This window comes from Lagopus muta, chromosome Z (genome assembly GCF_023343835.1).
Source record: "Lagopus muta isolate bLagMut1 chromosome Z, bLagMut1 primary, whole genome shotgun sequence".
Classification (NCBI taxonomy): Eukaryota; Metazoa; Chordata; class Aves; order Galliformes; family Phasianidae; genus Lagopus; species Lagopus muta.
Window position 1 is genome coordinate 10685593 of NC_064472.1, and position 27355 is coordinate 10712947.

General features: G+C 37.0%; 1 protein-coding gene and 1 non-coding gene across 4 annotated transcripts in view; both read right to left on the reverse strand.

Moving 5' to 3' along the window:
- ZFR (zinc finger RNA binding protein) overlaps window positions 1-27355 on the reverse strand; it is a 41472-nt gene that overhangs the window by 4026 nt on the left and 10091 nt on the right. The window contains exons 3-17 of one of the 3 annotated variants that reach the window (XM_048931131.1): window positions 22332-22614; window positions 20722-20866; window positions 19906-20124; window positions 18374-18621; window positions 17217-17408; window positions 14689-14977; window positions 13555-13748; window positions 12953-13072; window positions 11675-11820; window positions 11142-11304; window positions 9654-9859; window positions 9258-9408; window positions 7739-7880; window positions 2771-2868; window positions 1853-1948 (exon numbers count right to left, since the gene is read on the reverse strand). In XM_048931131.1, coding sequence (XP_048787088.1) covers window positions 1853-1948; window positions 2771-2868; window positions 7739-7880; window positions 9258-9408; window positions 9654-9859; window positions 11142-11304; window positions 11675-11820; window positions 12953-13072; window positions 13555-13748; window positions 14689-14977; window positions 17217-17408; window positions 18374-18621; window positions 19906-20124; window positions 20722-20866; window positions 22332-22614 — 2692 coding nt within the window. Of the gene's footprint in view, window positions 1-1846; window positions 1949-2770; window positions 2869-7738; window positions 7881-9257; window positions 9409-9653; window positions 9860-11141; window positions 11305-11674; window positions 11821-12952; window positions 13073-13554; window positions 13749-14676; window positions 14978-17216; window positions 17409-18373; window positions 18622-19905; window positions 20125-20721; window positions 20867-22331; window positions 22615-27355 lie in introns of those variants that run through there. The other 2 variants (XM_048931130.1, XM_048931132.1) reach the window with 2 other exon arrangements.
- On the reverse strand, window positions 25673-25809 carry LOC125687434 (small nucleolar RNA SNORA66). Its single transcript, XR_007374064.1, has one exon. It is a non-coding gene; the product is annotated as a small nucleolar RNA SNORA66 (small nucleolar RNA).

Genomic DNA, 27355 nt, shown 5'->3' on the forward strand with positions numbered 1-27355 from the left:
TTGGACCAAGCTTCTCACTTCTATCAACAATAACAGCTGTTTTCAAGCATGAAGCAAAATGTAGCAGTAAAGAGAGAGAAAAAAAAAGGAATAACACCTTTTTGCACTTACTCAAATCTATTTTTTCTGAGTTCAGAACAGGACAATGTGAATTACAATTCCCTGGTGTCTGTGTGCATTAGAGGCTAGATTACACGACTGGAAAACTAACCTTGAATAATCTCGAATGATTCGTAGGAAACTGACAAAATTCTTCAAGTTTAGGTTTTTTTTAGGTGTATAAGGAGGCTACTAATATTTTCTGTGTTTAATCTTCTGAAGATCTTGTGTTATTAAAAATAGTTGAGATCTTTTTGAAAAGGTCTTTCACTTGTTACAGGCCACTAGCATACATGTCAGGAAAAGTTCTGTATCCAGATCTATAAAATTCCAGCTGTGACTTGCAGAAATCACATAAGTTTAAAAATCACCATTTGTCACTCTGCTGTTTCTTTTGTCAGGAAGACTTTGAGAACAGTCCAGAAGAACAAGTGACTGCACAGATTTCAGTGTTGGTCCACGTCACTCACTAACACAGCCTGTGCTGTCATCCTGTGCCAGAAGCAAATCAGTGAGCCTTCTTGCAGAGAACACAGCTATGCCTGCCACAAATCTTTGTTCCCTTCAGGATGTGCCTCAGAACAATGTGGCAATGAGGAAACAACATCCCTCGTTCTCCATACATGTGTCTTCTCTGTGTTGTGTTACTTGTAAGGATGCCTTTCTACAAATACACCTGGGGTTATTTTTTGGCAGTTCAGTATCGTGGTAATAACAGGGGTTAGTTAAATATTTTTCTAGTTTTTTTAAGCTATATTTGTACAGTGTAACTTTCAGAAACGTAGCACAGTAATGAGCAGGATATTTGTACATTACCATAAAAACTTAAACAGAACCCTTTTTATATTTTTCCAGGAACAATCAATGTTATCAGAAGTACTTTAATAAAATTGTCTGCAAGCCTAATGCAGCTGTAAAACACTGTTCATTAAAATAATGACAACCACTGAAACTGCCTTGACAATGCTAGCTCTCTTTCTACCAAAAGTGAGGAGTTTATAGTGGGAAGCAGCACACTGCAACAGGGTTTGGTCTGTGAAACAAACCAGTCAGTTTACCTGCATAATAGACATATTTTTGAGAGTTTTTGTTTCATACTAATCTTCTCTGGTCAACAAATTGTAAAACAGATTGCATTCCTGGAGAGCATCTTTTAACACACTCAATGCAAAAGGAATTCTCCACGACCCATCTGGAGAAACTATGAGAAGTAAATGAACTCAACCTAGAAACCCATTCTTAAGTGGCACTGATCAAGATGCGAATTTTGACACATCCACTGTCTAGAACTGTCGTATTTCATCTTGCAGAAGGGTTGTATTAACAATCACAGGAATTACTATGATTTTTTCATTTGTTCTTTAAAGTAGCCTTTCTGTTATCACAGAGTTACCTGGGCACAGACAACTGTTAAATCTCATTTAATAAAGTTAGACAATTTCTAACCAACCACCAGTAGGTGGCTAGAAAAGATTAATTTCTTTATATACAGTTAAAACAAAGATCTATAATAAGGACTGTACCAATAAAAAATTCATATGAACAAGAAATTCCTTTGGAAAAAAAAATTCCATCTCCGCATGGCTAAATCTTAGAAAATTAAGTTTCTAGAGGGACTACATAGATTCCCTCTAAATACAAAAACAACAACAAAAAATATTACTGCATGAGAAGTCTACATTTAATGGCAGTAACCTGTTCCAGTGCCTGTGTACGAATTTCAACAAGACTCATTCAAAGGAACATTACTCACCCAGCTTGGAAAATCAGACCAAGTTGGAACACGCTGACAGAGATCACGAAGAATACGAATGATAATCACACAGGACTGCAGACCATTAGCTCTAGCCTTGAGAGCAATACAAAATCAAATTAATCAATCCCAGCACCAACAGCAAATATGACTTGTTGAAAGACTAAAACACCACTGTTCAATGGAAGCTCAGATCCAAGACTGAAACAAATCATTTTACAAGTTTCCTCCATGAGCTGCCATTTACAGCAGTATTTTATAAAGGGTTAGTAATTTAAGGTGGTAGAAGTCAAAGTGCCCAGGTTATACAAGAATAACATTTCTTGATCCCCTGTACACTTTGACCCATGTTCACTTGTAACAATGAATACAGTATCTTTCTATATTAGAAATAAAAAGGATAAAGTAAAGGTCTAAGAAGTAGGTATAGAGACTGAAAGGTCAAGGGAATCTGTTTGGTTTCTTTATTGTGCCTTTGCCAGAATGCAAAGTCACTAAACCAAACAGTTGCTTCTCACCTTTCATTCCCTACACTCAATGCACTTAAAGAAATAGGAAAAAAAGTCTTAAATCTAAACACAAAGCTTTAAACACATATTCCATTATTTAAAGCAAAGTTACTCTGCAGCCTTATGGAATATATAACAAATATACAATATATGATCACCCCAAGCGAGTCAAACTTTCAACATCGCCTTCTCAAAGAGCAGAAAAAAAAAATCATGTCAAATGAGCCATAACTGCATAAAGCAGCTCCTCCATACTCAACCTCCTACATTTAAATTTAGGGACCAGAAAAATATTAAGTATTATTAGCATGAACAACGCTGAGTGTTTTCAGACAATTAAACACTTATAATGCAACTGAACTTAATCTCTCATAAGGCTACAAGAAGAAAGTAAAATGATGTTCCGAACCTGGAACCACTTAGCGTGGCGTAGAGCAGCCAGAGCGTCAAGGCATTTTTGCCTGTCCAAGACGTCCGGTGGGTCTTTCACCATACCCGAGGTTACATCTAAAATGGATTGAATTGGCAAAATGCAGTGAGGAATGGGTGTTTGACCAGGTGAGCAAGACACTTCCTTAAAGTAGCTTCAATGTCACACATGCCATTTGAATTTTAAACCCTTGAACGAGTGTAAACGTTCCATGAAAGGTATTCAATTAGGACTAGGGCATTAACCAAACGTGAAGATCAAGAGCATAATTATCTTTTTGGTTACTTCCAAATGCATTGCAGATTATGCAACGCCCAGTGCTTCTTTGTTTAAGCTGCCACTAGAAAAATACGTATCCCCTAAAATACTGAAGGAAGGATGGTTGGACACAGTGCACCAGCACAGAGAACACAAGACAGAAGGAACACAAAAATCCACTTTAACCAAGTAGAAACATTCAAACTTAGGCTGCTTGTACATTTTAACTGTCTCCTGTTTTTTGGGACCTAGACCTCAAAAGAAAAGTATTGAAACATCTCAAAAAAACCTAGATGTTTTGTAGAAATATTACTATTATACTTCATGAGAATGTAATGATTTTGCTTTAAAAGCTGACTGTAAGAACTGGAAATGCTCTTCAATATTACAGAGTTACACTGCTTTCTAAGTACCCTCTGTTATTCAGACAAATTAACACCTCAATCCATGATATATGTGCTCCAAAATAACTTAAAATGCAAAGAAAGGGGACTCCTTAAGACTTAGCAGAAAAAAAGCAAAGCAAGGAATAGTTTAAAAAACAAAGCATAACATCTGAAAGATAAAGAGAATTCAGAAGATCCCATTTATTAAATATTCAGAAAATTAATTGACAAGCTGACTGCTTTGTTACCTAAATGGAAGAGACCACAATGCCATTTTGGAAGTGGTTTTATCAACAGGAACCACCGAATAAAGTGAAATTGTATCTTCAGGTTATTTTCAGTTGTAAGGCTACACTGTAGCAATCAACTTTAAAAATTAATGTATTAATTATGAAATTGGCCACTGGGACTAGCAATAAGGAATATCGGTAGCATAACTGGTAATGTAACATAGGAAGAAACAAAAAGCCCTCTCTCAATGGCACACGTTTCACAGGAGGTGGCTATATGAAAGAATATAGTTTGTGGCAGCAAGACGTAAATTTACGTAAGTCACTTGTAGTGATGCTGCAGAAAGACAGCTCTGAAGCTGCCACTTAGTTTACTAGAAAAGCAGAATAAATAGTTGGATACCTTCCTGAGTACAAGAAGCTGTAAATAAGCATGGTGCTACAAGTTTCCGATACTACAGTTAAATTTAAGCTGAAGCACTGCATTTAGATTTAGGCATCTTCATATGATAGTCTTATTGCTCTGAACAGAATTAAGTAAAAAAGTATTTCAAAATAAGAACCAGATTGAGAAGAATACCGTTATCTTCTCACAAAAATACTCAAACATAGGGACCATATGTTAAAGTGGAAAGAAGGAACTAAAAAAGCATTTATGAAGCAAATGAACACATTTAAAGAGGTATTTAAAACAAAACAAAAAATAACCAAACACAAACAAAACAAAATGAAACTAAACCCCAAACCTATGCAAGAGAGGTGCCAGGTAAGATAACTGACAAAGTGAGCACAACTTGGATAATAGAGACAAGAAGTACACTAAGAGAAATCCTACAGAAGAAAAGAGTGGCAAAGTAAAGTTGAGAAATTTAAAGCAGAAGTATGGTTTCGGTGGGCCTAATTATTCATTATTTACATTCTTCTAAAATTAATATGCAATGAGGTGACATTGCAAAATTTCAGCACAATTCACTACATTATTTTATACTCCTCTTTCTTGACTTCTAGCTCTCAAAAACTCCAAAGTTGGAAAATAATTTTACAAAAAAGTATTACACTACTAAGTGCATAGAAGAGAATCCTATTCAATGCCAGAAATGTAAATCTAAAACGTGCTACCAATGTAGGAAGAATGTATGAACAGAATACCCTTGAAACTTAAAAAGACTGTAAAAGTCAGAAGTTGCCAAGGCACCTCTCGTGTTGAGAAAATACTGATTGAAAAAAAAAAAAAAAAAAAAGGAAACTCTTGTAATATTTAATCTGTGGATTTTTGCATCTATTTCACGTTGTAGGATTAACCCCTTAATGACTATTTAACTAAATTCAGACCCCAACCTACCACCCTGTTACACTAAGGCACAGAGTTGAGTTAATTTACAAAACTCAATCGTGAATTCTCACCCTATGTAACATATTTATAACTAGTCTAAGCATAAGGGGTTAATCTTGAGTTAGACATGCCGTGTCCACACTACTTCTTCATTAAAAGTTAACAGGTATATCAATTTCGTAGCATTATTATGCGAAATATATATTACCCAGTCAACTGTTTCAAAACTAGTGTGAACACTGCTGAATTCTAGGAGAGAGACAAGGACAAAAAGAAAAACGAAACAAACAAAAAAATAAACACAAAGTAACAGTAGATGCTAGGACGATGCATCCAAACCCCCTTTCTTTGTAAAGTATGGCAGGTGTGACAGTGAGCTTTTGAAAACCTTGGTCAAAAATCCTTCCGATGTCTTGGCGGCAACCCCTGACAGGAATCAAGTCTCTTTGCTAGAAGGCTTTGGACCGGGGCTGTTAGCTAAGGATAAAAAAAACCACGCGCACACATGTATAGATATGTACACTTTGCTTGCTGAAGGAAAGATTCCACAGCAGGGGTTAGAACACTTCAATTATATCAGATTTGGGAAACTGTCAAACGCAGAACACTGTAAAGAACAGTAGCTATGCGGTTAACAATTTTATATCACACCATATTTTTTTATCATGTAATAGATTATTATACATCAAACATAATTCTTCTCTGTGTGTAAGTCTCAGTCTCGTCTTTACTCAAACTGGTTCTTCCGGTAAAGCCTTCCTTATCACCTGAACTAGCTCCCCAAGCGAGCTAAAAAAAGAAAACTTGTAACCATTGTTAAGACACAGAGCATGAGAAGCTGCAGTAAGAAAAAGAACACAAAACACGCACTGTTATAACTCTGCAGCAAATAAGCAGCAGTCTTCATAATAAGGCCTTCTTTGCTGCAACAATTTGCAATTCAGTCTTCTATTTTCTCGTTTCAAGAGTGAACTTTACTGAACATCTATTTCATACTGCTCAGTGTCTTGGAGAGAAATCTAACTTGATTTTGCTTGCCCAGAGGCAGAACTGCATTCAGCAGTGAATAAACTTACAGTGATCATTTTAACTCAAGAGTGGGTCAGACAAAAATACAAATTTGTTTCCTTTTGGAGGCATAAATTAAGGAATTAATTGTAAGCATCTTGTTTTTATTTTTGGCTTGTATAATGTAATTTTAGACCACAAGCAATTTAACTGCAATTGAGTAGTGTGGCAAAATCAATACTGCAGTTTTTGCATAGCACATTAGCATGGTGTTTAAGGTTAAATTCTTTTAACGATTATCTGACTTAATAATCAAAAGCATTAAATGAAAGTATTCTCTATAAACTTAAGCAATATGCAAAGTCAGATTGAACACAGACCAACCAAGAGTCATGTCACACCTGAGATTGCCAAATCCTGAGTACTACTGACTGGATGTGACAGTCTACGTATAAAGCATTTATAGGTAGGTGTAATAGGCATCAGCTTAACAATCATGTACAAAGTACTCTTAACTGCTCTTCAGAAGACATCCAAACTACATGAGACATCTGGAATTTTCTCTGATTACACAGGATGACTTTGTTAACTGAGTTTGCTTATGGTGCACTAGTCACAGTCACAGAACATAACTAATGCAGTATAAAAACCTCAAATATTTTAGAGGACATGTAATGATGAGATAAAATAAAAAAACAACTGTAGCTTATATAAATATGTATATACAGAAGCACATATATACATAAACGTGTACAATTTTCTCAACCTGCATGAGAAGCATTAAAATAATCTCAGGCCTCCTATTTGTAGGTTCACTGTCAAACACCAGAGCCGTGTTTGCCATGATGTCTTTCAACTATGAAAGTACAGGATTAAAAGGAAACAAACGTTAGTTTTATCTGACCCGGAGACAAAAAGAACCAATGTACTGCAGACATTAATCATGCTTGTTGGCTTAAAAGCTTTTCAAGCTTTGAAAGTGTTACAGAATAGACCCTAAAGCAACACTGCTGGCACCAGAGAAACTGTGGACTTCAGAAACATAAATTGGTTTATGAACACCACCTTCTCCTTCAGCTCAGTGACAAGCTGTTTCTTACTATACTAGTCTGGGTTTGCCAGTTGGATATGAGACTTATTATAATACCAAAAGCCTAAAATGTACTCAAAAAGCACTACAGACCAAAAAAAAAAAAAAAAACCAACAACCTCAGAGAGCTGGAAAAAACTGCACTTTTAAAGTCAGAAGTGCTATTACCATCAAAAGTATTACACAAGAGCATTTTAAGTGCCAATGCTAATTGGAATGTGTAAGTGATGGTAATACTGATCCACTTTAAATCCAAAACCATGTGATTTGGTTTTCTGAAAGGATACAATCTTTCTTTCAAAGCAAGACTGCTCTAGAATGCAGTTTATAGCCACTTGCTACTGAATGCTTAGTTCTTCACTTAATCAAAATGACGAGGGAAAAAAATAATCAAAGTTTGTACCTTTTCCAGAAAGCTGAGGTTGGACATAAAGTTAGAATTTAAAAAAATTAAATAAATGCATCATGTAAGTATTTATTTTAACCAACTGTTGTCTACCAAGACTGGTTGTTGAAAAACAAGATTTCAATCAGTGTTGTGCCAGCATGTTACCTTCCAGGACCTTAATGCCATCTTAAGCAGAATAGATAAACATATCAAAATACATAGGAGAGAGGTAATATCTTTAACAACTTCCCAACCTCCTTCCCTCATGTTCTCCTCCCGAATGACTGGAGATGTCAGTGTGATAGTAACTTGCATTTTGGGCTCCACACATGAATTTAAAATTATCGCTGCTTCTGGGACTGCACACTTGATATCGTATTTCTCAGGACTTATAACCTAAACATTGGGAAACAGAGATTTCTATTAGCAGATAGCCAAGGCAAGTATGGGGAAGAAAATGGATTTCAACACATCTTTTTAACGGAAGGACAGAAATGCAGTAATCATTATACAGTGCAGATACATGTATTTTCAAGGAAGTCACAGCATATCCAATTAAAAAGACACCTATAAACATAGAGATATATATAGATATGGATTTACTGTTACCAAATCTGCTGTCAACAAGCACGCAGAAGAAAAAGCACTACTCATAAAGAGAATTCACATGCAAAGTAAGTTATTTAACATGAATCTTAACAGCATTTAGAAGAAATCCTCACAGCCACTTGAAATGTGAACCGTGTATGTCTCCCATTTGAATACAGCAGCCACAAAGCTGCAGCAGTTCCTCTCTCCAGCTCTCACTTTTACAGGCTGAGTACTGTTCTGAGTACTGAGGATGCTGTCACATCATCCTCAGATAGGAACAAAGGGCAAGACAGACACACAGGGAAAATGTTACAATAACAAAACGGTTATTCTAAATTGTTTCTTGCTACTATATTTAATAGTTCTACTTCAAGAAGCAACAGGCCTCAGTCATCTCCTTCCACAAACTGGAGGTGATTTGTTTGCATAGACAGACCAAGGTGTACAATTTTTAATTCTTCTTGTTTTGTTACTTTGAGCAGGACCCAATATTATTTTCGAATTAATCTGATCCTGCTAACACTTCTACCGTGCTACTGATTATGCCATGCAATTCACTGAATTGTACTGAAAGACTGATGTTACAGCAAGACTTCTATAATGACAGCGGGCAGACTTGGTTTCAGTAGGGAGCAATGGAGCTACAGACTTTATATATTTGTTACTTATGGAAGTATTGCAAATGTATTATATGAATTCCACTCAACATGCAACTAAAACTGCATGTTTGATTTGGGAATTTTTTTGTAATTAAAAAGCTACAAGACTTATTTTATTAACTTCCTTGTGGAACATCAAAACATAAACACTGAAAAGAAACAGGCCTTAATTCAGAACTTTGACCTTCAGGCAGCAAGCTTCCTTTTTAACACTGCAGTAACAGAAATTCTTCCTTGGCTCATTTTTATTTGACTGCTAAATGGAATCTATTAAATGATGATTGATACTACATTACTAGCATAAGCATCTAGAAACCTGTAAACTCACAAGAAGGAAGAAGTAAAACCTACAGCACGGTCATTGAATTCAGATGGAAACACTCAGAAAATCAGAAGAAACTGAACCTGAGCTAGGAAATGCAGCAATCAGCTTAAAGAACACGACATATTCTATGAAATGATTTTTTTTAAAAAACAGTATCACATAAAAATCAAATAAAAAAAAAATCTCAATTCTACTCACTGCAAGTTGTTTGGGAAGATTCTCAGCAATACGGCAGAGTAATGTCTTTGAAGGCTTCTCAGCACATAACAAAACAAGATTAACGTTTCTATCCCCACGGAGCAGCAAGCCTTTAGCCAAAACGCCTACCCGTAAAACTCCTTTCAAAGCTCTGCGAAGTAAATTATAGTTAAAAGCTGCATTCAAAGTAGAATTATAACCTTACAATTAATCCTGAAGATAGAAGAATGAAATAAAACAGGACTATTCCTCATCCACTTGAGGACAGTCAGTATTAAAAATCGCTATATCAAAACCTCACAAGAACAGGATCCCTGCAAGCACTGAGAACAGTCTGAGAAAAAATATAAAATGACTTTTAGAACAGAAGATTAATTTCTCAAAAAAGAAAAATACCTGTCTTTACTGCCATCTTTTTTATCATCTCCCTCTTTGCTCTTGTTTTTTTCATTGTCAGTCATGTTGTCAGAAACAAGTTTCAAAGCACGCTCAGTAATAGAAACAATTTTTTGGACTGCCTGAAGTTCCTCCTCTGTTGGATATATTGCTGCATGTTTGGTCATCACATAGCGGTCATCAGAGGAGTCAGGGCGACGCAGAGGCTAAATAGAGGAAAAAAGAGTATTTCTGAAATGTGTGTATATTTCAAAGTTCACGGAATATTCAACCCTCAAATCACTTAAATGCAATAAAACACAAACTATGTCCCCAACTAACACTCCTCACAAACAAGCTGTGGTCCTGCTGAGCATGCACTCACTCCATGACTTTCAGATGACTGGTAAGGTATTAACATGACAAGTCTCAAGATAAACTTATATAGTGAATTTAGTAACCATAGAATAATAGAATCATAGAATGGGCTGGGTTGAAAAGGATCAGTGATCATCCAGTTTCTAACACACTGTTATGTGCAGGGTCGCCAACCACCAGACCAGGCTGCCCAGAGCCACATCCAGCCTGGCCTTGAATGCCTCCAGGGATGGGGCATCCACAGCCTCCTTGGGCAACCTGTTCCAGTCTCCCCACCCTCTGTGTGAAGAACTTCTTCCTAATATCTAACCTAATCCTCCCCTGTCTTAGTTTAAGACCATTCCTTCTTGCCCTATCACTATCAGCCCTTGTAAACAGTCATTCCTCCTCCAGTTTATACACTCCCTTCAAGTACTGGAAGGCCACATTGAGGTCTCTCTGGAGCCTTCTCTTCTCCAAGCTAAACAAACCCAATTCCCTCAACCTTTCCTCATAAGAAATATGCATCCAACCCGCTGATCATCTTAGTGGCCCTCCTTGAACTCCACATCCTTCCCGTACTGGGAACCCCAGGCCTGGACGCAGTCTTCCAGATGGGGCCTCGCAAGAGCCAAGTAGAGGGGGACAATCATCTCCCTCTCCCTGCTGGCCACCCCTTTTGGATGGAGCCCTGGGCAGCCCGATCTGGTGGGTAGCAACCCTGCCCACAGAATTTGCATTGGAACTGGATCGGCTTTAACATCCCTTCCAACCCAAACAGTTCTATGATTCTATGGTGATTCTAACCCTCCTTTGGGACTAATGAACCAGCCACTTCTTACTCATACATCTGTCCACAATCATAAAATGTTCTGGGTTGGAAATAATCTTTAGAGATCAAGAAAATAATGTTCTATAATGCAGTAATACAGAAATCCATAATCACATGTATTTCATAAGAATCAGTATTTGTCTTTGAGGCATGCTTTCTTAGGTGGACTTATGTTGGAAGACAGGTTCACATATAATTTTTTGTTTACCATCCAAATATTTTACTAAGAAATACCGGAGAAAATGCAGCACTGAGTAATTTTGGTCCTTAACTGTGCCTCCTGGTAAGTAAGATTTCCCCCTTTAAGTTAAGAAACTCACAGCTGGTCCTTGTGGCTGAGGAGGCATTCCTGGTCTCACTCCCAGCAGGCCAAGAGGTCCTGGAGGTCCATGAGGATATCCTCCATCTGGTATTCTACGACGGTCATCCCAATGATGCTGCTCTTCCTCCATTCTCCTCCAGTACATGTCCTCTTCGTACCGCCTGAAGTGCATCAAACAAAGCATTCTCTTTACACAGCCATTTGCACTTCGAAACACTGTAATGAATTCTTCGATGTCCTCTCTAACCCATTTCTAGTAGTCATCTACAGATACCAGGAAACTCCAAAAGGTAAATAAAAATGAATGGCTTTTTGATAGTCAGTCTCTCTATACCAAAGTAGTTCTATTAAGTCTACATTTCTCAGGTCAACACTAATAAACAAAAAAATCCTAGAGGGTTAACAACTATTTAATTCAGAACAAGTTAGTATAGAGCTGCCATAACATTCAAAAGCACCAACTCCAGAGGCACCAACTAGCTTTATGTGAATTTCACTGCAGCCTTGTCTCACTGGTATAAATGCATTTACCTCATTTCCATCCTCCAGCGTTCTTCCTCTTCTCGTCTTCTCCAGTACTCTTCTTTCTGCATCTGTTTCCTCATCTTTTCTTCTTGAATTTTTCTTGCTCGAATGCTGGGCTTCACTTCTACTTGTAGATCTGGGTTTACTTTTTTCTAGTTAAAAAATAAAATAAAATAAACTGCTTTCCTCTCATCTCTGTTAAAACAGTTTTTCTGGAATGTTTAACACACACTACTTTTGCACAGTAACATCAGGAGGAATAAACTATAGTCTTAGAACTACATAGAGTAGTTCAAGAAAAATGTTTCCACTAATTTGAAGAATTAATGTATTACACATAGCATAAATTCCTTTTTCACCTGCCTCAAGAACCAAGCAACTTAAGATGAAAATGCTTCACATAATACCTAATAATTTACTGTTCATTCTGTAGCTGGTGACTAATCTGTAGCTAGAAAAAAAAATTTCCTCCTTAATATTGTGTGTTTCCTGATACCCTGTTCCTGAAAGAACATATTCACAAATTACTGAAAATATTTTTCTAGTAATTCTCTTTCATCCTTTTCAAGATTATGCAGGCCCATTACATTTCCAGTAACCACAGCAGATTGTTCTTACATAATTTCATAATAACCAAAATGCACACTGTACATCAATCTCTCTGCATTCATGACTGAAAAAAATGGCCCACGTTTGTTTCTCATGTCTCCACAAAGGGTTTATGTTGTCTACCCAAACAAAATTTTTCAGAAAATATTAATATAATTAGTATAATTATATATATATATAATGTATAATTAATATATATGAAAAACTTAACACTATATATAATTATATAATAATTATATATATGTAATTAATATAATAACAACAACAACAACAAAAAGTATATTATATAATCAATACACATGAAAATAAAGCTATCCAGGAACACTTTTACAGTGTTTGAAATTAATGGTAAACAACACAGAAGAACCCTGATCTGCCTGCATATGTTGTACCATATTTTAACATTGCAAACGTTCCCAAATACAGTGTTCAAAATTAAAAAAAAAATAAATAAATAAATTAAAAAAAACAAAAACAAAAACAAATGCATTTCCGATCTGCTTAACTTATTTCAAAACTATAAAGAAAATAACTAGAAGGTGAATATATTTCTCTACCTTTTCATGTGCTGTTTACTCAGAACACTTAATCTCGTAATCCTTAACGTCAGACCATTCAATTAGTCAGCTGACATCTGGTAGATTTTCAGACAGAAGCACAAGGATTTCTACTAACCTTATATTGGAGTCTGTGCCTCCTTCCTTTCAAGTGCATCTCCTTGGCATTAGGGTCATTAAAACTGCATTCACAAAGTTTGCAGTGAAAGCGGATCACCTTTCCTTCATCATTTCTTACCTGGAAAATAAAATTATAATACATGTTTCTATGGGTTTTGATTTTTAAACCCAAAACCGATGCAAAAATTAATTTAACTCAGTTATATTGGATACTGTCTGATTACAACACACATTAAAATATTTGTTTTGAAATAAGAAAAACTAGATCTTTCAGTTCTATCAGAGACACCAGCGTGCTTGCTTATGAAAAGAGTTCTTCCATTCAAAAGAACAGGCAGCTTGAAACCTGAACATGAACACACTGAGCTGAAGTCAGTAATTGCAAATCTGCAAAATATGAAAAACTGACATCAAATTCTGATCCTATATACAGTTCATCTCACCAACATGAACAGTGTCTCACTAAACTCGAAACAAAAATACACAATACAATAATGTAAGCATATAAACAAGCCTTTTCAGGTTCAATGTTTGTTTCATTCTGAACAATTTTTCGCCAAAACATCTAAAAAAAATCACCACAAATTGTCATATTAATACCTCCTCCACATAGTCATGTCCCACTGGCTGGACATCACTTTGCAAGGCAGCAAGAGTTGTAGGAGGCACCGATTCAGCTGCAGTGTCTGGTTTCACTTCCTGTGTTTGTACCGTGGTAGTGGGAGTTGCTTTAACGCTTTCAGCCGATTTCATTTCTTCCAGTTTACTTCCTGTTGTCTGAAGCTTATTGCCACCTAGAAATCAAAATTTTTCAATTCTTAGCTTCCATCAAATGAGATTATGATTACACGTGATATGCAGACTGATGATTTCATTTGCAAGTATCAATGTCCCGGGCAAAGCATAAGAAGCCTTTTAAAACTAATTAAAACTTAAATATGCTGAAATTACAATTAAACAGGGTTTTGTTTTGAATAAATATATACTTAAAAACATCTAAGCTACTTGAACACTTAGTATTAGCTTTTCTATTTTAGCATGAAAAACTTTATTGCACAAATGCAACTTATGTAATAGAAGTTACGTAACTGTAATTTTAATCATTTTCATGCTTTTTTAAAAGTGACAGAAATTAGAGGGAACAGTTTAGCAAAGATATTCTAATGATCTCTTTTCATCATCAGATATTATTTTTGTAAATGGATGAAAAAAAGTAATTAAAACCATATGTTTGTGTTAGCAAAGGTACTATGCTCTTGCTGTTGCAATTGCATGGAGTCTTTCGTTCAAGAGCAGGATAAGCTTATTTTGGAACATCTGCTTCTCATCTCTGAAAGTCTGTCATGCTCATTACAGAAGTTTCCATGCTACATTTCCACTACTACAAGGACGTCCCAGTTGCCCAGTTACCAACTATCAATGTACTTTAACAGCCCAGGCTATAAGCTGAAATTAGGGCCAGCTGGACTATAGACTGCTGTACTCCAGAAGCTACTACACTCTTATCAAGTATGAAGAAGCTTCCAGGAAAGGCAGAGATAACAGGACAGAAAACATAAATTGTGAAGCAAAACTTTTATACGCATCTTTATTTTCACCTATCAGTAATTCTCTTAATTACAACAGTTATTCATGCATAATTAACTAAATACATTTGTATTTGCTACAGTAAGATCTTAAAAAAAACTATGGAATAGGTTAGGTTTCAAAATAAAGACTGACTTCTGTACTTGCCAACAAAGTTTATTTTCGGTGTAGATATTTTCTTTACTGCTATATTAGCAGCAGTTGAAGATGTTTTGTTGTTGGACGCTGTGTTAAGTGGTGTGTTTGCCGTGGGAGTAAGAATTTTCACTGCAGAAGATGCAACAGAGGAGTTCACAGTACTGCTGCTAGTTGCTATGCTTGAAGCAGAGGCAGCTGGTTTGGAAGCAGACGTGGATGTTGAAGAAGTAGCCTGGGTAACTACATTTGGTTCAGTTGAAGGAATGGGTTTGCCAAGTTTTGTGTGCAATTTTACTACCTGTAAGAATACAAAGAAATTCATATCACTTGCCTGGAAAAACTAGAAAAAATGAACTTAAAGCTTATGGAAGCTGTAACACAAACATGAATGTAACACCAAAGAAAAAAATCAGTAACTAAAAAGTGAGCTACTGCTTCCTAACAAAAAGTGATCTTGGGATAAAAAGGACGGAGATGTAGAAGTTTCTGTCATCTGAAACTAGAAAATATTTAATCATCATCTCAGATTGCTTATTTTCATCACAAATTCATAAATTTACTCCAAAAGCTATGTGCATGAGAACAGAAAACCAATAAGCTGACAAGACAATAAAACAGAAGGAAGTGTTTTGCTCAAACTATTTCTACGTCACTGCTCTGCTGCCTTGTTGCTTTTTCTTCTCTTCAAAAAGCACAGTTCATTAAGCTATTTTGGTTCCAAATTGCTTACAAATCGAAGTTATTTAATTCAAATTCAGGAACATTGTATCTTTTGATCACTATCTTTTAAGAATATTGAAAGAACTGCCAAATTATCTAGCAAATTTGAAGAGATTAGTTAGGGAAAGGTTGTTTCTTTTTTCTGTTTTTTTTTAAACACAGATCTGCAGAGATGATTAAGGAGGACGTGCGAGGAGTATTTCAGAGCTCCTTACAAAGAGGCACAATGCTTATTCTTGAAATTAATGCTTCAGGCAGAGTAGCAGATCCTTTTACAGGCAGCTGATCACCACTGGAGAGAGTAATACAGGGGTTTCATAAAAACCAAATACACACAAGGAAAGCTAAAGTTTAAGAAAGATTTGAAAGCAGCAAGAAAACTCTGCTTTTATCTAAACCTGTAGACAATGATAACATGTATACAATAGCATACATACACTTCTTTTTTCTTTTTGTTCTTATTTTTTAAGTAAATCATAATCCCAGGCAGAATACAGACACAGTGTCAGGTAGCAGTAAAGTTTAAGCAACATTTCAAATGACTGTCTGCAGCAGAATGAATAAGATTCTTCAGAGTGTACCGAAGTAATAGATTGAGATTTCAGTTTTACACAGGTGGAGACCTAAATAAGCAGTGGCTAGTCTTCTACAGAGAAGAGAAAGCTACATCCAAATGTATGAGGACAGTAAGTACTACACCTCATGTACTCATGTGGTTATTGAGGATAACCCAAAAATTTAACATCTCAATGTATTTATAAAAGAAAGAATACTAGATAAGTCAATTTAAATTCTACTAACAACTGGACTAACAAAAAACCCTGTATTTACAAAACTTTTAAACCACAGAAACAGAGGAGCATAAAATAGCTTAGGTTGGAATGGACCTTAAAGCTCCAACCCCTCTGCTACAGCAGTCATCATGCACCAGATCAGGCAGCCCAGGGCCCCATCCAACCTGGCCTTGAACATCTCCAGGGACGGGGCGTTCAGAGCTTCTTAGGGCAGCCTGTCCCTGTGTGATTCAGTGACTCTGCATAAAAAGTTTCCCACAAAGATTTAATCTAAATCTCCTCTCTTTCAGTTTTAAACCATTTCTCCTTGTCCTACTACAATCAGACTGTGTAAAAATTAGGTCTCCCTGCTGTTTATAAGCTGACTTTACATATTGCAAAGGCCATAATGAGATGTCCCCAGAGTATCTTCTCCGGGCTCAACAAGCCCAACTCAGTCAGCCTTTCCTCACAGAAGTGCTCCAGCTCCCCGAGAATCCCTGTGGCCTCCTCTGGACTCACTCCAACATTCCAGCTACTACTGTACGGCCAAATTCAAACACAGGTCACGAGGGTTCACAGTGCAGCCTGTATTCTGTAATCCCGAATTCCTACTTAAGTGCACACCTACCAAATATTTCCAAATACTCATTATAAAGTCTACTCCAGGGTGCTGCTCTTGCTCCCGTATGTTTTCTTTGCAAGAAATGCCAAGGAGCGATGACGATTACGGAAAATAGTCTTGGAAAGAGTTAGGAGGGACATGTCCTCACTCACTCTTTTCCCCACCTCAATCAACATCTTCATCCTATGATTTTCAAATTTTCCAAAACCTCCTTTTCCCACTGATGCAGTGGCAATATTTTTCCCCCCTTCTCCCAACAATGCCCTTCTAATAGTGAGATTAAATATACGCTTGAAACAAAACACAGAACAAAATATTTTTAAACAAAATTATTCAAATTGTACTGCTTCTGTTCATTTTCTCCCCTCTAAGATGAGCGGGAAAATATACTAGTGACAAGAACAAGAGAAAGTTCTTACTTTCTGATGCTTGGCTCCACGGATATGGGCAGCATATGCATCTGCTCCTGTACAAGACACATCACAAAGCTCACAGCGCAACTGATTCTGAGTTCCACGAGCAGAAGTACTGTTGTTACTGGTGTTCTGGGATGCTTTTAACGCTGCTTCTTTCTTCTTGTGTTTCTGACCTTCTAAGTGTTCTTTGTAAGTCTGTTTAAACAAATTATACACATACACTAAGCTGCCTTTGTATTGTTTGTCCATCATTTGTGCGACCACACATAGTATAGAATGTAGCATAAAATACATGCTTTACGTAAGAAAGTCAGTATGCTGAGCATTTCTTTCATATGACAAACTCTAAGGCGTAAATAGACCACTTGTAAGATTAGAACATTTTCTTCTCTTCCAACAGAAGTCCATTTTTAGAGGTAATACTGTCTGAGTATTCCTCTCCAACACCTCCTCGATTCCTCAATGAAGTACTTTTCAAAAGATACTGCTATGGAAATCTTGATACCATCACAGAAGTTTATCTCAGTCGCAGTTTCCTGCATTGCACAGAATAATTCTCAGTTTTGAATTTTTCATCAACTTGTATGATGACAGAACTAAAAAAACTGGATTCAAATAAAGGTAGCACACAAAGCTGTGCTGAAAATGAAATGCAGAAGTTGAGATTAGCTCCTGTGCTGACATTGGCAACCTGGGAGATAATGGCAGATTCACTTAAATTACTGTATAGCCTATCACACACAAACACAGCATTAATTGTTATCTACTTGTTACACACTTGTATCCACTGTGAAACTAAACTGGGATGATGGAATACAAAGAAGAATAAATTTTCAGGTTTTCCATTCACAACATTTATATGATTGAGGAGTTTTGATGAAAGTATATTCTGTGAAGTTTGCTATCCAAAAAAAAAGCAAATCAACTTTCAGAATACTTCTGAGTCTGAAATACAGTTACAGCTTCTCTGTGCAAGCTAACAGAATGCACCTGTTTTCTCATTGTTATTCTGTAACAGCACACATTTTGATTATTTATCCCATTAGTAAAATTACAGAGTCCTTAACAGATCCTTAAAAGTTAACAAATATTTTTGACAGCTTTATAGCTGGAGAAGTTGTAACAAAAATGTATAGCAGAATATTACATAATACAGGTACCTGTGGTCCAGCACAGCTGATCTTACAAACATCGCAGTAGTGGATCTGGGGTGGTTTGGGAGGTTGTTTTGGTTTCATTTGCTTATTTTGGAATGGTGCCTTTTTAGTAAAGGTGGTCCCTGTCCAAGCAGCCGTTGCTGCAGCAGCAGCAGCAGCAGCCGCTGCCTGTTTCTGTTGCTGCTGCTGCTGCTGATAATAGGACGATGCAGCTGAATACACTGCAGCTTCATAGCCAGAATAAGAGGTACCTCAAAGATCAAAACAAATAAATGTTACATCACTGTAGATCATGTATCAATTACATAACACACAAATTACAAGCATGCGTTGTAATAAAAGTTGAGGGAACAGGGCAGAATACAAACAATGTACTGAGATCTTGTTAAGCAATCCTGGTTTTTCTTAATGTTTCACAACACACAAGTACATAATATATAACTTTTATCAGAAGCATATTTGATTTTTGACACATCTCTGCAACGCACAGTTATGTTGTTGGATATAACTACCATCTCTAAAGAATACGTGAAAATTCCTGGTACATCTTGCAGGTCTCATTATGGTGTAACAAGAATAAAATATTTATCAAAGCCAGCTGAAGTAACAGTTTTCCTGAACCAGATTTACAGTTCAAAAGTAAATTTCCTTCCATGAAAAGGAAGACAGATTACGTAGAGTAAGGGAAAAAAAAAATATATATATATAAAAAATGTAACACTGTGCTATCACATTCTGCCTCAGAGATTTAAATTGTTCCAGTGCAAAGCTGCTGGCCTGCTAAAACCTGTGCAGCACATACTAGGTATGCACTCCTTGACTGCTACTACTGAAGTTGAATAAGTCAAGGAAACTGGGCTTTTATACCTTGGAGACAGTATTCCCATAAACCTTCTACATTTACTGGTTCAACTATTTTAATCCTCTGTTTCAAGAGAGTCCCTATAAAATCCCTTTCATAAACAGAAAAGAAACAAAATAAAAATATTTAAACTAGCTATAATATGCCAGCTTGCCCGCTGGTTCTGGGTGTCTAATTACTGAAGAAAAGATGGTTGGTTTTTTTTTCCTGTTTTTGTTTGTTTGCTTTTCTTCCAAAGCACCGATTAGTCTTCTGTTTTGGTTCAATACAACCCAGACTTTTAAGATTTATAACGAATCGTTCTTCCCTACCAGTTGCCACTACAACTGTTGTTTCATCGCATCAGGCTTCCTACCAATTTCCCTGGATTAATATTTGTGTGGATGTGTCTCCTTCTCTATTCTTATTTCCCCTCATCTTTTCTCTAAATCTTCAGTAAGTCTCAACACACTGGCAGTATCCTGTATATTTTCACACGGAACAAAATAGGCATATTTAAGCATCAAATCTCTTTTAAAGATAGATCATTATACTGGCAAAATATTTTTATGTAAGTGGTTGATACTTCACAGTAGACTGACATATTTAAACACAAAATGCTAAAATTCTGAGCATTTAAATCCTACTGTAATAACTGCAAAGATCTCAGTAGCACAATCTGTAAAATTCTTACCAGAGTAAGTAACCGCTGTTGTACTGTATGTTGCACTCTGAGTATAGGATGGAACAACAGTAGCTGCAGCTGCTACTGGCTGCACAGTAGAAGATACTGGATATATAGAAAACGTAGTCGTTGCTGGACTTGGGGTTGCAGGTTTTATAGCTGTTACTTGTCGTGTTTGCTGGGCTTGAGTATATTGAGTTGCCCCTTGGCTATATCCTGCTTTCGGAGCTAATTAAGATGGAAGACAGTGCACAAACATAGACAGGCTTTAGTTGAATGAAGCGCCAACCATGTTAAGTAATATTTACTGATTATTTGATTATATTCTGGGGAACAAATCTAACAAGTGGAGGTAGCTTTTCTGGTTGGTTCCTTTTAATTTATTTATTTTTGAAGTCATAGTTACGCTCTGTGTAACTGTGTAACTCAACACTGAATAATGATATCTCAGGTTATATCACTAAGAATTAGTTACTGATTGTTTTTTCCTTTAAAAGTGCTGCCAAACCAGCCCTCTTATTCAATAGTTTTATTGGAGTATATGCTGAACTGAAGTACTTAAAAATTTTCACAGCATTTCTTATTAATGTAAAAAAAGTAATTATGCTTTGTAGCAGTCATGATACTAATAATTAAAGAACTACATAGATTAACTAACTAATGTTAATATGTTAATATGTCAACATGTTGACATAGTTCAGCAAACTTCCAAGACAAATCAGCAAAAGGTTTGTCTAGAAATATGTTTTCGGCATAAATATGTTTTAAGGTATTAAAGTAGTGCCTACATTCTATAATGACAGGAGTTTGGAGCATGCAACCCACCTGTCTGGTAGTACGACTCAGCCACTGAAGGTTGAGGCTGGGCAGCAGCAGCCACAGCTGCAGCAGTTGCTGTTGGCTGCTGATAATATTGCTTGCTGTCATAAGCTACAGCTGGGGCAGTAGATCGAACATAGGAATAGGAATCCTAAACATTTAAAAAGGAAAAAACAGTGAACATATCCATAAAATATGCATCTGGAGAAAAGGTTATTAGTAGAGGAAAAAAATCCAATAACATTTCCTTCTAACATACATTGAAGAAGATTTAAAAAAAAAAAAAAATTACAGAGGCATTGTATATAGATAGATTAAATAAAATTTTTTTAAAAATTCATTAAGTTAAATAAATTAAACCTGAAGAAAAACCTGACAGACCTTGCCAGATTTAATAAAAAATTCACCAAATGCTTTTAAATTACTCTCCTTCACAAACTACTTTTGTAACTAAAAAAGTAACTTGCTTTAGCTTTTCATATGACTGTATCATATTCCTACAAAATATGTAAGAACAATTTTGACAAAATCTGTGTCATGGTTCTATGTTTTTGTTTTTGTTTTGTTTATTTAATGGTTTCAGTATTCCACATCAAAACAACATGTAGTGTAAGGGGTATTAAAGTGTCACTGCCCCAATCCCAGGTACCTATCCCTGTACATTACAGCAGTCACGGGATCTGACCCTTCTGGGTGGGGGCGCTCTCTTGCTGCCTTGCAGTGGGTGCTGGAGGGTGCTTTCCTAGCCGTTCCAAGCTTTTCAGGTTTGACTTGGTCCCGGGAACTCTCTCTCTCACCTTGTCTGATTTATTAATCTCAATTTCAACTAAATTGTATATATTGTGTTATTTTGTATTCCGATATTATAGTAAAATAAGTTTTCCTCCATAGATTGTTGCTGCTGCTCTTTTCCTCCCTTCCTTCCTTCCCATTTTTGTGGGACTGGGGTGGGGAGGGAGGGCAGAGGCCTGTCGCCCCTGTCACGGACATAGATTGATCACAGAAGCACAGAATTGCTCAGGTTGGAAAAGACCTTAAAGATCATCAAGTTCGACCATAACCTAACCATACTACCCTAACAACCCTCTGCTAAACCGTATCCCTGAGCATCACATCCAAATGGTTTTAAACATCAAATCCAAATGGTGATTCAATCTCCCCACTGGGGAGCCTATTCCAGTGCTTAACAACCCTTTCCGTAAAGAAGTCTTTCCCATCCAACCTAAACCTCCCCTGGTGCAACTTGAGGCCATTTCCCCTTGCCCTGTCACCTGTCACCAGAGAAGAGACCAACCCTGCTCTCACTGTAAGCACCCTTCAGATATTGGAAGAGAGCAATAACGTCTCCCCTCAGCATTCTCTTCCCCAGACTAAACAGCCCCAGCTCCTTCTCCCAGTCTCTCCTCGTAGGGCATGTTCTCCAAGTCCTTTACCAGCCTGGTTGCCTTTCTCTGGACCTGCTTCAGTACCTCAATGTCCTTTCTGTACTGAGGTGCCCAAAACTGAACACAGTACTTGAGGTAAGTCCTCACCATCATCCTACGCTGGCCTTAAACATTTCAACACAGAAAGATCACAGTAATTCAGCAGTGATTTTTTAAATTTGTTTAACACACCTGGTAATTCTGCGTAGTGACAGGAGGTGGTGGTGGTGGAGCTTCTTGTTGCCTCTGTGTATAACCATAATCTGTAGCTGTGTGCGCTGTAGGATAGCCTCCATACGCAGCAGCTGTCGCAGCAGCTGCAACAGCCACTGGAGCAGGCCTGGCTACTGCAACTGTAGCTGCTGCTGGTGCGTAGGCTGCAGTAACTGTGTGCGCAGCAACTGGTGCCTGGTGGACAGTGTAGCTAGCCACTGTAGTAGGATGGGAATACGCTACACCCGAAGCTGGCTGCTGGCTATATGGGAAAAAGACAGTAAGTAAATAACCAAATTAATTCAACATACTAAGCTAATGCCTAGACATTTCAGCATCTTGGATTTGATTAATACTTGGCTGTTCTACAAGTCACCGAGGAACAGCAATCTACTTACGAACGTATTTCAATGGTTTCTATTACCTCTCTTCCTCCTCCATGAAAAAACATCTATATCACTTAAAGTTTCCATAAATACAGAAAATTGAGTGGCTGATGAATTTTTCTTAGAGAGGGTTTTTGGGTTGGTTTTGTGGTTGTTTTTATCCTGCAGCAGTAGAATTCTTTCAATCAAAGAAGTCTTTCATTCAAAACAATATGTAAGCCTTAGGTATGCTATACGTAAGCTATCTTTCCATGCCCGACAAAATTTTAAGTGCTTTATTAGCTCTTCAATAAAACTATCTACTGAATTAAAACAACTACTTTCCTGTGACAGCTCATTATTGACTTTCACTTGCATGATGTTTTCTCGTAAAATGCATTGAAGTTATGAGCTTTACCAACTTCTACAAGCCCTCGAAATTAAAACAGGAACATTTAAAAACATTCCTCTAATACCATTTTCCCACAAAAAAATTAGAATTATTAAATACTGGCCTTGCTTGTATAGCAGTCCACAGCCTCACAATATGAATCATATGAATCATCAACAAAGGACAGGCAGATCAAGCAAGAAGACTGCCATCAGGGCTCTGGCAATCTTCCAAGCACATGCTGAGCCTAATCTGCCTCTAAAATTTGCAGGTAGGATACTAATATGTGGCTATTTACAAAAAATGAATAAGCGCTACCGATCCAAATAGAAAGTTACGGCCTGTGAAATTTAATCATTTGAAGAAAAAATGATGTTACTGTCCTATTTCAATCTGTAACCACGCATTACAATCAAAGCTTAGAACAGTTACTTTGATTTATAACAAATACAGCAAACTGGGTAAAATAACGCTGTCTGCTACTTTGACATAAAATGGAAATTCAGTGATTACACCGATATTTGTTTTTGCATTTCTACACTGCGGTTCAACTATCATGACTTAAGAATCATGATAGGATTTCAGATCTCCATAGAACTACTGAAAGATAATGAAAACCCCATTTCATGTCTATCAAGAGATAGTATCTCCTATTTTACAGTAAGCAGAAATATGCTATCTCACTTGGAACATACTTGGCAAGTTGGAACTGCAGTGCGGTTCTGCTCAGAACCAAAAGGAACAAAAAGTCACAGTACTTTTTCCACAAGCCTACAATATTCTCCCTAATGTAACTACCAGAAATAAAGTATCTTTTTGCTGTAGATATAATTTTTGCTAAAGGCATTTCCATAACTCCCTTGAATTTAGTAACTAAAAAGAAATAAAATTGTAATTTAATTACAGCAGAACAAATTAGCGTATTAGAAAGCCACTCTTACTGCAGAAACACACAAAAAAAACCTGTTACTACTGGGTTTCCTATCCAGACTCTACCTCTTTCCACCACAGGTCCTTAATACTTCATTGCTCGAAACATCAACTACGTTCTGTCCAAACTAAACTCACAAGCATACTTCATCTCATTTTCAGCTTCTGAGCTTAACAGTGGAATGAAAAGATCTGAATAACAGAATCACAGAACGGACTGAGTTGGAAGGAACCTCAAAGATCATCAAGGTCCAGCCGCCTGGCTGCAGGCATGGTTGCCAAGTGCTAGATCAAGCACCAAATCATGTTGCCCAGGGCCGCAAATTGGCCCTGAGCACCTCCAGGGATGGGATGACCACAGCTCTCTGAGCATGAATGCCAGCACCACATCGCCCTCCCAGTGAAAAGCTTCCCTGACAACTGATCTAAACCTCTCTTTTAGTTTAAAACCACTTCCTCTTGTCCTGTCATTATCTATCTGCACAAAAACTTGCTTTTTCTCTTGTTTATAATCTGCCTTTAAATACTAGAAAGCTGCAATAAGGTCTCCCAGCACTCTTCTCCAGACTGAAGAAGACCACCTACCTCAGACCTTTTTCACAGGAGAAGTACTCTAGCTATCTGAGCATTTGCGTGGCCCTCCTCTGGACCCCTCCAACAGCTCCACATCACCCCTGTGTTAGGGACCGCAGACATGGATGCTGTACTCCAGCTGGGGCCTCAGGAGGGCAGAGTGGAGAGGGACAAATCACCTCCCTCACCCACTTTGGTGTGGCTCCTAACACTGCCTAACATGCCAATTCATACAGAGGTAGTGTCTTTATCAGTTCAGGTTCAGTAATAAGACTCCACCAGAAAACTCAGGAAGACTATTTTATGGTGGTAAAAGTGAATGATAATCTATAAAATTAGGCAGCATTATCCATTTATTTAACAGCAAAGAAGAGTGAATGTGTTAAGATAATTCACAGTGTCACATGAAGCAGTAGTATTTTTACTGTAGCAGTAAAATTCTATAATAAAGACATACGACACTGACAGCGCAGGCGGACTTAAACAACCTGTACTGCAACTGAACTCTTCAGCAATCCAACACTGTCAACAAGGAAAAGCCTTGTTTCACTGTATGCTCAATCCCAGCCTTGCCATCTTATTCCATCCCTTGTGTTAGTTCTGCCACTTGTCAAGCCACTGATTTACTGCATTCATCTCACAGAACACGATCAGACTTTTTTTTTTTCTGGACTCATTTTTTAACACAGTAGAACTATCAGAAACATTGGAGATCAGAGAACAGTATGCCTGCCAGAACATGAGGTATACGTATGGAAGCAGGGAAAAAAATGGGGAAAAAAGAGAAAGAAGAGAAGCCCGTTACAAAAGTATTAACTCTCCACATTTCATGAAACCATGCTCAGTTCACTATTACAGAATACATTAAGGTGCTTACAACACACTGCAAGGTAACATTATCAGACAGTTTATAAAAGAAAATGCTTTTATTCTCAGAATATATATTACCAAAGCTTCTTGAATTTTCAGTACTCAATACTGTGAAGAGATCATGATTGCTCTGAACAGAAGCATTAACATTCTGCCCAGTTCCACTTCTCTGCTATTTTTGTAACAAATTTCCTTATCATGGTATAGAATTAACAGCCCCAATAATTTGATTTCTAAGGCTAATACAGTTCTATTACCATGTTTACTGTAGCAAACCTGTTCCCCTTGCTTCTGCAACATCATGCAGAGCTAGTGATCGAGTTTGCAAGATCAGAAGAAAAAATATTCTGGAACAGACTAGTACTGCCTTTTTAAAAGAACTACTCATTGCAATATATGGCATCTTCTTTTCCAAATTTATGAGGCTTCTTTTTCTCTTGGAGTTCCTTCTAAAAATCTTTTAATATGAACTTGACCAGACACTTCCACATAATTAATTTCTGCCAAAGGATTTTTGAGCTGTTTGTCCTTCAACTTAGCAGAGATTTTTATCCTTGTTCAGATACAAATGCATCACCGCACTTGCTGAGATCAACCTATTTCCTCCCAGACTTTTTTGCCAGATCCCATGTTGCACTGATTTTCCTCCAGATTCTACAGCTCATCTTTGTACCTATACTAGTGTTATCTACTTTTTTGACCATGGATGGAAAAAAGCATATTCATCAATTCAAATGAAGCCTCCAGATACTCTACTTTCCTAAGAACAGCTTCTTGTGAAGTCACCTAAGAATGGACAAATTTCCTTTGCATCATATATCATGACACGCTATACTAATGTAAATGCTAAATAATAATCAAGATCAGTCCTCGCATAACTTCAGTATAATTATTCCTATGTGATAATCATTTTTCTAGTGACTTCTCTACTACTCTAAATCTTTTGTTAATCTATACCTCACATAATAATTTTCCACACTGCACCACACAGAGTATTTCAACTTAGTCCCAATATTTTACACTCCGAAAGACTTGATCGGTGTACAGGTTGTTAAGGTAATGACGAATATGTCAGCTGAGCTACTGTAAGAAAACGTGCATGCTCTTCACCATAACAAAGAAAGTAATTCAATTTGGCTTAATCATTCAATACAGCTGGCATAAAATTACTCCATGTTCTATGGGCTAAGAACACACAATTATTGTAGCACATACAACACGAACTCAGTGTTCTGGTAAATTACCCAAGTTTTTCTGTATGTTAATTCTTCCTTTCCCCCAAATAAATTCTAGTGCTTTTATAAGTATCTTTGAATTTAGAGCTCCAGGTCTCTTCATACGACAAGCTCCTCAGGCCGCCTGTCCTTACTAACTAGGTAAAGCTTAAAAATCACAGAATAACTGAGCCTGAGACAAACCTCTGGAAGTGATCTGCTCTAATCCTATGCTCAAAGAACAGCTAACCTTGAAGTTAAATTACGTTTTTCAGGGCTGTCATATCCTGATTATCTCCAAGAATGGAGATTGCAAGGCTACACTAAACAATTTGTTTCAGAATCTGAGCACCCTCAGTGTGAAGATTATTTTCCTCAGTTTATTAAAGTTTCAGTCTAAAAAACAAAAGAGTTCTAGGCCAACACCTAGTCAAAATAAACCCATCTAGTGACTGCTCAATTCAAGGTATTTCATACTAAAACTCTTATATTTTATGATCTTACTATCAGAAGAAAATCAAAATAAAAGCCACCCTGTGACCCAAATTGCTAGGGAAGGACTTGGCAGCTTCAAATTATACCCTGCTGTATTACCCGAGTAACTCCTCTACCAAAGATTTTAATTTGAAAGTTATGTATTTTGTTCACGCTTATTTTGCA